Consider the following 13,277-nt stretch of genomic DNA (forward strand, 5'->3'; position numbering starts at 1 on the left):
TGTCTACATGTATGGTGGTAAAAGTCATAGACAGAATGTTTGACATTTATAGCTTAATTTCAGCGCAGTACAACCTGATTAATATGAGCTTATGCCTGTGGTCGGATCAGTGTTTGTGTTGACCAGAAATGTCATCAGGTTTTATTTGAGAAAACCGGCATTTGATTTGGTCCACACAACCAGTTTTTATTGCATTTAACAAATTTCTTGTCAAAATAACGCTATTGTGCTGGACAACATTGCGCTGCAGCTAAGTTTGACGGGTTGCCGTGACCAAGTGACCTGACTATGTTTATTGTATGCATTTGCGTTTCATTTATACGCGTTTACAAAACGAGATGAATTGCTGCTTTCAGACAACATACTATTATATTTTTTCTGAGTATTTTAGATATACATTTATTCCAAATTTGTCATAAGGCTTTAATGCTAAGTGTCTGTTTCTTCTAGCAATAGCATGGTCATTTTTCTCTTGGTTTCTATCGATAAAGCAAACGAAACCATTGCTTACACATGTCTGTTTGACATGTTAAAGTATGCAGTTTCATCAATGAACACAGCAGGTCCGCACTACCCACATTTGCTCAGTCAGGTTTTACTGCGTGTATGGTTGTGTACTGCATCAATTGTATGTTTATGTTTTGGTGCTCATCAAATGGATGTGCATTGGGCTTTTTCTAACCATTTCTGAATATGTCTGAAAGCTAACCCCTTTTGTTTGCTAACAGTAACACTTCAAGTGTCAACTTGGCATTTTCTTTGTGGATAAGCAGTTAACTGAGGGTTCATTGTGTAATGCAGCAGGTTGTTTGTATGTGACTGTATGTATTTTTAATTAATCACAAAAGAGCATAATTTCTTCTGCTTCTTTGAATGCATTTTTGCTGGATTAGAAAAAAATAGAACATAGATCTATAACAAAATTGAAGTTCACTATCACTATATTAAAGGCTGACATAGTCCTATTTAATTACTTCCAGGGCTTTTCCCATCGTTGCGGGGATGTATAAATTAAGCTTCCTGCAAAGTTTTAGGTTTAAAGTCCTTACCAATTACGAGAAATAATTTATTCTTTATTGCATTGTTTAGCAACAGTTCTCCAGGACTTGGGCTATTTTTAGACCGTTGACGTCACTTCCTGACGTTTTGTAAACCAAAGATGGCGTTTGAGACTGTTCTGTTTACATTCGACACCATCAACACCACTTTGCAATACTGAAATAATTGTTTCTGTGTTCGAAAGATACAGCCAGTCGTTATTATATCCCCTTAGGTACAGTTTTTGAGTCACTTGAGAAAAAGTGACTCTATGTAATCGGTCAGTGTTAGTCTGTCCGGCCGGCCGGCCGGCCGGCCGGCCGTAGACACCACCTTAACGTTGGACTTTTCTCGGAAACTATCAAAGCGATCGGGCTCATATTTTGTTTAGTCGTGACCTCCAATGACCTCTACACTTTAACGATGGTTTCGTTGACCTTTGACCTTTTTCAAGGTCACAGGTCAGCGTCAAAGGAAAAATTAGACATTTTATATCTTTGACAAAGTTCATCGGATGTGATTGAAACTTTGTAGGATTATTCTTTACATCAAAGTATTTACATCTGTAGCCTTTTACGAACGTTATCAGAAAAACAAGGGAGATAACTAGCCTTTTCTGTTCGGCAACACACAACTTAACGTTGGGCTTTTCTCGGAAACTATAAAAGTGACCGGGCTCAAATTTTATGTGAACGTGACTCATTGTGTTGTGAATAGCAATTTCTTCCTGTCCATCTGATGCCTCATATAATATTCAGAACTGCGAAAGTGACTCGATCGAGCGTTTGCTCTTCTTGTATAACATTATTGGCACATGTAAACAATATGAATTAATTAATGAACGCTACGAATATGGCAGCCTTTAAGTAATGGTTAGGTCACTATCCAATTTGTTGTTGTTGCACGTATAATTTGTGGGTTTTATGAAGGCCTTTGACATAGAAGAACGATGAAGGCTACTTGAATTGTTTGCCCTGAGAATAGACAATATTCGGAAATAACTGTCAGGGTTTCCTAGCGTTGTGGAAGGGTTGCACAGGCTGACAAACAATAACACGTCGACCAGTTAAAACCACGATCTCAGTGAATAAATATCTCCGTATGTGTTTGTAATGCAGTGTCCACTTGATGTGAGTAGATCTATTCTATGCCTTTAAAAAAAATCTGCATGCATGTTCCCAAAGTCCCGTGACCTCAAGCGAAACTGACTTGACTTCAGGCAAAAGACGTCAGCTATCACTTGGGGCAAGTGATTATTGCCGTAACAAATCATAAACTCCTCTCTGTATATTTTTTTTAAAGAAATGGGGTCAATGCTCATATCGAGTGGACACTGCATAACATACACTTCGGAGTCAGTTATTTGCTGTGATTGTGGTTTTATCTGGTCACCCTAACGTGGTGCGTAACTTCCACAATGCCTAAAAATCCTGACCAAGTATTTCCGGAAAACGTCTATAAAATAAAAAAAATAAATAAAAAAAGTGGTTGACATAAGTGGCACTTATAAACTGTATGCATTAAAAAAAAGATCCAACGCTGCACCGAGACCATATGGTTCCTGTGGTGGAACTATGCTCTTCCAACATGTACGTTGTAAAATTTAAAGCATCAGCTGTGCTGGTGCACATTATTGCTTACACAAGGAAGCCTGTGCCTTTAATGGTGACTTCAGGGTTGTTATTGACGTTTGCCAGAAATTGTGTTTATGTTTACTGTTTGCGGTTATTGGCACAGCAAGAATTTACATCCAGGATTGTGTCATTTGTTAATGATGATGATGATCATAATAATAATAATGTTTTAATGCGACTTTTTCCATTTCTTTTTCCAGACAACAGGTGTGGGGCAGGCCAGCACCTACCATGCACTGGTGGTCATCTTCCTGGAGTTCTTTGCCTGGGGTCTCTTGACCAGTCCAGTCATCTCCGTGAGTAGTCATGCTTTTTGAGTACAGTGGAACCCCCCTTTTAAGACCCCTCAATTTCAGACCCTCTCCCTTTTAAGACCTGGTTTTCTCTGAATGTTGGAGGTCCTAAAAGGGGGGTTATTGTTGACACATTTTGGAAATAACCCTGTTCATGTTTTTATGGACTGTGGAGATGACTATGCCTTGAAGTGTCAGGCATGGGAATTGTCCGCGGATTTTCGCGAAAAGGAAATTACGTTTCAGCGAATATATTATAACAAATTGTCCGCGGCAAAAACAAAAAGGTAAATTAAATTATATGTATACAATTGTCTCTCTATCCATTATTTGCTTACACAAGAACTATCAAAATATTGGTCTAAAATGCTAAAATTCGTTTCCCCAGGACCTTGGCCTATTTTCAGAGTTTTTTCTATTTTAGAATTCTCATGCCTGAGTGTCTCTCCTTTGAAGTGCATACCATTTTTTTTTTAAGGAGGTTTTGAAGTCTTCACTGTTTAATTAAATTATGTTGGAACAAGAAAACCCTCACTGCCTCAGAGCATACAGATTGTCTAGAACAGCGCTGAAAGTCCACAAAATTGGGCACTAGCCTTTGGCTAGTACTTCTCTTAATGTATTAGCCAGAGAGCAAATTTGAGTCTTTTTGCTCGCCAAACCAACCATTTGTTTCAGCAACTTTACTCGCATTTGATTAACATTTCTACTCGCCATTTACATGTTTCTACTAGCCATGGCAAGTAAAATACTGCCACTTTCAGGCCTGTAGAACACAAAGGGGTTTAGTCACACCTGCACTGATGCAGTCAAACACCTTTGTGTGAATTCAATGTACATGTGCATGTGTGTGAGGGAAGTAGTCATGACTGACAAGAATTACGTGGGAATAAATGAGAAACATCTGCTGCTCAGCGGTTTCCTGTCATGAATAGCCTTGACAATTGATTTTCCATTTAATATTTAAAAAAAAAAAAATTGTTGACACTTATGAATTCATGGTTGTGATTTATTTTGTGTTTCAGATTCTGAATCAGACATTCCCGAAGCACACATTTCTCATGAATGGCTTGATTCAAGGAGTGAAGGTAAGATTTGACAGTTCATAGTAATAAGCATGTAATTTGGGGAAAATGAATTATGTATAAGGTGGGGGGTTGCGTTTGGGTAGTCGTGTTCAGTGGCAATTAACCATTTGTAAAGTTTGTTGTTCTCAGGCTTCGGTCTTCGGTCACTGGTGTCTACTTTTTAATCTGATGTATTGGTCAGACCCCTACCTGGTCGACTGTCCAAAAGTTTTGACATGTAGGAGTTCTTCCGACTATCAATTTTCCTACTAAATGCACAAAGCGGCAGCACAGTTAGACCTAAACATATTTTCAATCCTAGTCAAACTGACCTACTGTCTTTTCAGCCTGGAAACAACACTGGAACTTCACAAGACATCTTTATCACTATATATATATATCACTATATATCTTTATCACTATATATATATATATTTTTTTTTAAAATAAGTAATGTGTATCTCATGTAGTAACTTATTCATTTTATTTGGCAGTCTTTGTGTGTACCTTACATTGTACATTTTTTAAAATTTTTAGTATCAAGTGAAAGCAGTTAATGTCAGCATCAGTTGAGGAAAACGATTGGCTGTGACGGGCGCTGTGGCGGGGTGGTAAGACGTCGGCCTCTTAATCAGAAGGTCGAGGGTTCGAATCGCGGCCGCCTGGTGGGTTAAGTGTGGAGATTTTTCCGATCTCCCAGGTCAACTTATGTGCAGACCTGCTAGTGGCTTATCCCCCTTCGTGTGTACACGCAAGCACAAGACCAAGTGCGCACGGAAAAGATCCTGTAAACCATGTCAGAGTTCGGTGGGTTATAGAAACACGAAAATACCCAGCATGCTTCCTCCGAAAGCGGCGTATGGCTGCCTTAATGGCGGGGTAAAAACGGTCATACACGTAAAATTCCACTCGTGCAAAAACACGAGTGTACGTGGGAGTTTCAGCCCACGAACGCAGAAGAAGAAGAAGAAGAAGATTGGCTGTAAATATAAACAGAATATGACAGAGTTGATGCTGTGTGTTGTACTGATGCACTGTGGGCATTTTGTGTTGCAGGGCATGCTATCCTTCCTCAGTGCCCCTCTGATAGGAGCCTTGTCTGATGTGTGGGGGCGAAAGCCCTTCCTTCTACTGACAGTGACGTTTACCTGTGCCCCCATCCCTCTCATGCACCTCAGTGTATGGTAAGCTTTTTGTTTTAACTCATTGTCTCCCAGGTACGGATATATTCGTACCCACTCATATGGCTCTATCTGACCAGGTACGGATATATCCGCTTAGACTGCAGACCTGTTTACCCGTACGATTTTGGTGTAATTTATTACGATTTTCTGCAAAAAATACGCCATTCCGCTATCCGTGTCAAGACTACAATTTTCATAAATAAAAAATTTTTAAATTTTTTTTATCAATTCACAAGTTTGGCATTGTTTTTTTCAATGGAAAAATGGGGTGAAAAAGCACAGGACTGACCAGAGATCATGTCTGTCTGATGAGACGCTGGAGAGCCTTATTCTAGTGGTGAAGTCTCGCCCTCACTCATTCGGCAAGCGCAAGTACAGTAGAGAAGCGCTTGACACACTGAAAAAGGTCTACTACGAGCAAAAGAAAAAGAATCAGTGATGCATGTGCTTATGATGTGATCTTCTTTGAAATTATGATGACTACAAAAACTGACTGATGTGTTTTGTTTGTGAATGATGGATATATGTGCATGATTGCGTTTCGCAGACACAGTTGTCATGTGCGTTGTAATTGGCGACGAATGCTGGATGATTACTATTTTTGTGCCAGGATTACTATTTTTGGGGCTGAGCATTACTCCAAAACACTTATGGGGGTAAACAGGTCTGAGACTGTTAGCTTCAGTCGCTTCTTGTAACGTCCAACTAACGCCTGCATTCCAGCGTGTTGATACACAGTTACTACAATTCTGAGTGACCTGCTGCAACACAGCTTGTCTCGGCTAAAAAAAACTTGGGTCAACATAGGTGGGGTAGAAAGTGTTAACTGCAGGAGAATCAAAATTGATTACTGCTTTTCATTTTTCCGTTGGTTTAGGTGAATTGGGAAAAAGAGGACAGTTCATTCGCCCTTTTCTTCTTTTTAAATAAATCTGCTGTTTAGTGAATGTGAATAACTTTAATTAGACCCACCTTTTAACTTCTTGTAACTAATATCCGAGAAGCTGGCATTGATGGCTGTTATGAATAACTTTTGTGTTACATATAAAACTGCAGTTTTGAAAGCATCTTGACATTTAAATAGCCATGTTATTTCAAAGATGAGATACATATGAATTTTTGAATCCCCTGAGTAATCAGGAGTCTTAGGAATGAGCATTCTTAGACCAGCCGGCCTGCCATAGACAAAAAACTTAACGTTTGGGTTATCTCGGGTGTTTTTGAAGCTAGAGCTTTGAAAGTTAGCACACTTCTAGGGTTGGATGATATCTCGACATGACCCCAGTTTGGTCGACCCTTGTCAAATATTGGGGTGACAGCGGGGTCATGTTGGGTTCATAAAAACTTAACATTGGAGATTTTTTCTGATATTTTTGAAGCTAGAGCCTCCAAATATCACAAATTTGTAGGTTTTGGTTATTTCCAGACATGACACACTTTTGGCTTTTTTCGTCAAGTGTCAAGGTCACAGCATGACACTTAATGCTGGTATTTGCATGTGTCTTTGCAGGTGGTACTTTGCGATGCTGTCAATATCAGGCATCTTCTCCGTCACCTTCAGTGTTGTCTTTGCCTTTGTGGCTGATGTCACCACTGAGGATGACCGCAGTGCTGCGTATGGTCTGGTAGGTTGATTTTAGTTAGAGACAAACGATATTAAGGAAAGCATGCTTTAAAATATGTTTTTTCATAGACTGTTCTTCAATTGAATTCACAAATGAAAAGGAGTTAAATAAAGTGTATTTATATTGCGCCTATCCCTTACAAAAACAAAAATATTTGGCTCTAAGCGCTAAGTTGCCACTACTCTGGCTGAAAACATTTCTGTTGTGTATAGGCCCATTGCAGAAACTCAAGTTATCAACAGCATTTCTACTCGGCGCGCGCGGTATGAGAATCACGGGTCGTAACTCTCTGGAATTGGTCATCCGGCGCCATGTTGGATGCCTTGCACGATCTCTGACAGTGCTTGAGCGTTGGGTGGCGACTCGACAAAAGTGAAAATGACACGTTGTGTGGCATAGGGGGTAAAAATCAAGGGTCTGCCAAACCCGGCAAATGCAGTAGGCAGCCCAGAGATCCCTAAGTACCTCTCCCAATTGTAGTACTTTTCGGCAATATTTACAGTTTCAAATTGCTAGGATAGCTTCTTTGTGGTTTTAGAGAGGTGTTCTGGGGAAACTGAAAGGTAGCCTCGTCAGGGGACAACTATTCAAACCCATATCCTCATTATTTTGATTCTCAATTGAGAATAATCATTTATAGATGACTATTATTCATTTCCCTTTTTAGGATGTACTTGCACGTACCGGTGGTTTATTACCCAAATGTCCTCACAGTGACTGAGGCTTATATAAGGCTCGGTGATTCGTGTATTTGTTTGTTCAGCCCATTTCTTTCTTGTGTTTATTCACAAGAAGAAAAACAATAAAGATAATCATTTATGTATGATTTATGGTGGGATGTTTCCTCCATGGTGTGTACTAGGATGTATTGTACTAAATGTACTGTGGTCGTATATTAACGGGTTATATTCCCCGTATGTGTACTATGCGTACAGGTTCATTGGAGGGAGGGTGTAATAGTTGTTTGTTTGGTTTAGCAACGAGACAATTCATCCCTTTTTGGAAGATGAGGGTGGTCCGCCCGAGGGCAGACCGGGTTGTAGGTTCGGGACAATAGATTGACTATTGTCGTTTAGGCAGCTTAGGGATTCTGTTTCGGTTCGCTGAGTGGTCGTGTGGCCGTTTTCGCTGTTGGTTACGGCGCTCGCGCCTTTCCCTGTCTGCATACACAGTGAAATACGCAAAAAGAACAAGAGTGCAATGAAGAAAACTAACAAAGACGGCATCCAATATGGCGGCGCGAAGAGAGTATGAGCGGAGTTGTGCCCCTTAGGGCTAAAGCTAGCCGATCCATTTGATAACGTCACGCCGAGTAAGAAGAATGAATTGGACCTATACAGTCAAGAATTGGTTCCAGGAAATTGCAATACATTCATCCAGGACCAAAACCTTCTGTTTGCACACTTTCCTTCTACAGCCATCAGTTAGGAAAGTTCTGTGAGAAACCAAGAGACTACCATTATGAAGAAACAATTCGGCAACCATTATTTGAAAAAAAGTTACAATGGTACCCCTTTTGATCGAATCCCCAATGTAAGACCATCCTTTTTGACTCACATGCGAAGCAAAAGTGAGTCTATGTACTCACCCGAGCCGTCCGTCCGGACGTCCGGCCGGACGTCCGGAAAACTTTAACGTTGGATATTTCTTGGACACTATTCAGTCTATCAGTACCAAATTTGGCAAGATGGTGTATGATGACAAGGCCCCAAAAAACATACATAGCATCTTGACCTTGCTTCAAGGTCAAGGTCGCAGGGGCCATAAATGTTGCCTAAAAACCAGCTATTTTTCACATTTTTCACATTTTCTCTGAAGTTTTTGAGATTGAATACCTCACCTACATATGATATATAGGGCAAAGTAAGCCCCATCTTTTGATACCAGTTTGGTTTACCTTGCTTCAAGGTGAAGGTCACAGGAGCTCTTCAAAGTTGGATTGTATACATATTTTGAAGTGACCTTGACCCTGAACTATGGAAGATAACTGTTTCAAACTTAAAAATTATGTGGGACACATGTTATGCTTTCATCATGAGACACATTTGGTCACATATGATCAAGGTCAAGGTCACTTTGACCCTTATGAAATGTGACCAAAATAAGGTAGTGAACCACTAAAAGTGACCATATCTCATGGTAGAAAGAGCCAATAAGCACCATTGTACTTCCTATGTCTTGAATTAACAGCTTTGTGTTGCATGACCTTGGATGACCTTGACCTTGGGTCAAGGTCACATGTATTTTGGTAGGAAAAATGTGTAAAGCAGTTCTTAGTGTATGATGTCATTGCTAGGTTTAGTTACCCTAAAGGTCGAGGTCAAGCATGTGAGTCGTATGGGCTTTGCCCTTCTTGTTAAGATTTTTTTGTTCATGACCTCCGTAAATTTGCCTTCATGATGGGACCTTTTTGAGACCTGATTTGTGTGATATTAGGTCTTAAAGGGAGGTTCCATGGTATATGATAAATTTTTGTTTGTTTGTACCCAGGTGTCCGCAACATTCGCAGCCAGCCTAGTAACAAGTCCGGCACTAGGCGCCTACTTGCAGGACCTATACAGCGACACAGTGGTCATCTGGATAGCAACGGCAATAGCTCTGCTGGACGTTCTTTTTATCATGGTGTTCGTTCCAGAGTCACTGCCGGAAAAACTGCGGCCTGCCACCTGGGGGTCTGCCATCTCATGGGATAAAGCTGATCCTTTTGGGGTAAGTTTTGGGGTTGGTACGTTGTGGCTTGAAAGGATGAGAGACATGGTTGTTTGACTTGGGGATTATTGTGATAGTTTAATTGTATGGAGAATAAAATAATTATCTTTTGTCATTGTTGTGTAGGACTGTACAGTGAAAGCAGTCTTATTTGTTTTGGATATCAGTGAAAGCAATAGTCTGAATAAGGCAGTGACGGGCACAGTGGCGTGGTGGTAAGACGTCGGCCGCCTAATCGGGAGGTCGTGAGTTCGAATCCCGGTCGCTGCCGCCTGGTGGGTTAAGAGTGGAGATTTTTCCGATCTACCAGGTGCAGACCTGCTAGTGACTTAACCCCCTTCGTGTGTACACGCAGGCACAAGACCAAGTGCGCATGGAAAAGATCCTGTAATCCATGTCAGAGTTCGGTGGGTTATAGAAACACGAAAATACCCAGCATGCCTCCCCCAAAATCGGCATGTGCTGCCTGAATGGCGGGGTAAAAACGGTCATACACGTAAAAATCCACTCGTGCTAAAAACATGAGTGAACGTGGGAGTCTAAGCCCATGAACGGAGAAGAAGAAGAAGAATAAGGCAGTATTATTGCTGATCAGGAACTATAAGCATCTGTTGTTTAACACAACCAAGGAATTTTTCAACTTGCTGGTATGCTGTCAGAGTTATGCGCACATTTTGCACAATCTTGTTTGTCGTGAACATCGATAGTTAACATACAGAGCAGGCGTTATGTGATGAAAATGTTCACCTTATCAATGCAATAAGGATTCTTGTTGTCTTGTTGCAGGCACTACGTAAAGTGAGCCAAGATCAGCTGATCCTCTTGTTGTGTGTAGCAATCTTCCTTAGTTACTTGCCAGAGGCAGGAGAGTATTCCTCAATTTTCGTCTACCTGAAACTGGTGAGTAATGAGTTAAATGCTTTTGACTTATATCACCCTTCTTGTGTAGGCGATCATGTACAAACAACACCACAGACTGTGTCCAGGATTTTACATGAGATAAGAGCATTCTTTCACTTGGATAAATATCAAGCGTCTGACTACTTTTTGTGGAGAATGATACATTTTTGGCTAAATTTGATGTGACATCTATGTCCATCTGCAAAATTATATTAATTGGGCAAAGCCGTCTCCACGAAGCTTGCTGCACAAAGCTTTGGCAGTGAATTTTCTGTAAAACGACTTTGCCAAATCTTTGCGTAGTCAACTTCGGGCTCAAATAAGGACAGCCTTAAGTGTGAGCCCAGATATTCTCAACCCCTTTTCTCTCTGACTGTAGACAAATGTATACAGTATCATTAGCATTTTGTTTCTCATTGTTGGTGAAGACCATGAAGTCATCTGCTGGTTGTGTTCTGTTGCAGGTGATGGATTTTTCCACAGAAGACGTAGCATCTTACATAGCCATGGTCGGAGTGCTGTCAGTTTTAGCTCAGGTAGGAATGCTTGCAAAATGATGTGTGTGTGTTAGTGTGCGTGTGCGTGTGTGTGTGTGTGTGTGTGATATCGGTGTGTGTGTGTGCCTGGTTGCGTAAAAGTATTAGTTTAAACAAGAGTTCATTCAGAATTTTGCAATGCAAAGAAAAGTATATTTCTTCTCTAACTGTGTGTTTGTTCCTCTGGTTCCCAGCACCATCTTGAAGCCTTCATTTCCTTGTATTATTTCAGACTATGTTCCTATCTTTACTGATGAGGTACAATGTACATATATTTGACATTTTCCCGAGTATAGCGCCTGCGTATTTTTCTGAGTAAGCGCCTGGAGCCATGATGGGACTCGGGCTATAGAAAAGTTATTTATTATTATTATCATCATTATAATTATAATGATGAGGTGATATATATATTTTTTCAGACCTTGTTCCTGAGTTTACTGATGAAGTACATGAAGCACAAGCACGCCATCATGTTCGGATTGATATTTGAAATCATTCAACTATGTTGCTACGGCTTTGCCACACAAAGATGGTGAGTCTTGCTTTATTGAAGGTTTATGGAGCTAGAGGAGCAGATAATTTGTTTCTGATTCATATTATGGGTGACAAAGGGGAGTCATATGAGCATTTGCCCTCTTTGTCTTCCTCTGAAAATGACAAGCCTATTTTTAAAATCACTGAATGCCAGAAAAACAATTGTCATCTGAATTTACCTGACATTTCAAAAGTATTAAATTGTGGAAACAAAATCAGTGTTGCTAACTGAACAGCGTGAGGGACAAAGAGATTGAACCAAAGGAGTAATCATTGTGGTCCAAGGGAGACAACTTTGCTTTGTGTTGGCACTTTCAATGGCTGACTCATTACTCTGTGTCAGCCAGGAATAGACAAAAGAGGAGAATAATGTACCTGCTCCTGTCACCAAGCTGTAGCTATTTTGTAGGTGGGCATCATCTTTATTGTGTTATGTAGATTTAGAACTACTCCTGGACATTTTGCACCAGTCATCATCTTTATTGTGTTAGGTAAATTTAGAACTGCTCCTTGAAATTCTTTAGATAGGAGGAATAATCTCAGTACAGTGTAAGCTAATTTTAAGACCTAAATAAAACCTAAGAAAATTAGGTCTTATGAAAGAGGGAGTCAGAAATGGAAGTAAATTTAGAGCTTTTATGAAGCGAAAATGTGGGCAACAAAGTCTTTAAACAGAGGGGGTCTTAAAAACACACGACAGCGATTGCTAATATTTTGTCTGTGATCATTTGTGAGTGTGTTGAAACAAGTAGAGAAATCAATCGGACAGACCTTATGATACAGAATTTTGAATATGATGACATGCCAAGAATCATATAAACGAGGGCTTGGTAATCGAATGGGTTATCTATCCGGTCATCGGTGTCCGATCTCTTTAATATGAATGGTCTTAAGAAGAGTTTTCACTACTGCAGTTGTTTGTGTTTCAGGATACTGTGGATAGCAGGGTGCATGGCGGCCATGTCCAGTATTACCTACCCGGCCATCAGCTCCTTCGTATCCTCACATGCCAGCGCAGACCAACAAGGTATGATCGACACTGGTGTCAACTTCAAGCAACATAGACCATGCTCGCAAATAACCCTGTGTTTATAGGCCATGGAAGAGTTGTTCCCCTTGAACCAGGGAGGCATTTGCTAACATAAGCACTATGTTTGAGTATGGATCCTAAATGCCACATGTTGTAAATATGTCACTGTATTAAAATTGAATAAAGTTCTGTTTAAACCAACCAGTGAGGCAAAACAATTCCACTGATTTACATTGAAACAAATATCAGGATTTAATTTTATGTTGTTGCTTTGCATTTTTTCATTAACAACAACAAAGTATGCTATGTTTTATTTTTCTTAGCATGCCTCACCACCTTGTTCTTTGCAGGTGTGGCTCAGGGTATCGTGACAGGTATCCGAGGCTTGTGTAACGGCCTTGGCCCTGCAATGTTTGGCTGCGTCTTTTACCTGTTTCACGTCAACCTTAACGAGGGCCAGGGCAAAATCACCACAACGCCAAAACCAGACAACACCTCCTTACCCATTTTCCAAACCTCCCTCAAGGTATGTCGCTTTTCTGTACAAAGGCATTGGGTTTGGTAGGGAATGGAGGAGGCCGGGTAGCTCAGGTGGTAGAGCATTGGACTTACGTTCACTGGTTCGAATTCAGGCCGGGATGGACACGGGTCAACTTTATGTGCAGACTCAGAGACAGTATTCATGTCCCAACTCCATGTCACCAGAGTGGCACGTAAAAGACCTCAG

General features: G+C 40.6%; 1 protein-coding gene across 3 annotated transcripts in view; it reads left to right on the plus strand.

Annotated features, from left to right (window-relative positions):
• The window catches only part of LOC138967476 (hippocampus abundant transcript 1 protein-like), a 44,799-nt gene that overhangs the window by 4,327 nt on the left and 27,195 nt on the right, over nt 1–13,277 (plus strand). For all 3 annotated transcript variants that reach the window (XM_070340029.1, XM_070340032.1, XM_070340030.1), the window contains 10 exons: nt 2,873–2,968; nt 3,991–4,053; nt 5,089–5,216; nt 6,727–6,841; nt 9,332–9,550; nt 10,337–10,450; nt 10,915–10,986; nt 11,406–11,518; nt 12,450–12,547; nt 12,901–13,076. In XM_070340029.1, coding sequence (XP_070196130.1) covers nt 2,873–2,968; nt 3,991–4,053; nt 5,089–5,216; nt 6,727–6,841; nt 9,332–9,550; nt 10,337–10,450; nt 10,915–10,986; nt 11,406–11,518; nt 12,450–12,547; nt 12,901–13,076 — 1,194 coding nt within the window. The remainder of the gene's footprint in view (nt 1–2,872; nt 2,969–3,990; nt 4,054–5,088; nt 5,217–6,726; nt 6,842–9,331; nt 9,551–10,336; nt 10,451–10,914; nt 10,987–11,405; nt 11,519–12,449; nt 12,548–12,900; nt 13,077–13,277) is intronic.

Source organism: Littorina saxatilis, linkage group LG5 (assembly GCF_037325665.1).
Source record: "Littorina saxatilis isolate snail1 linkage group LG5, US_GU_Lsax_2.0, whole genome shotgun sequence".
Classification (NCBI taxonomy): Eukaryota; Metazoa; Mollusca; class Gastropoda; order Littorinimorpha; family Littorinidae; genus Littorina; species Littorina saxatilis.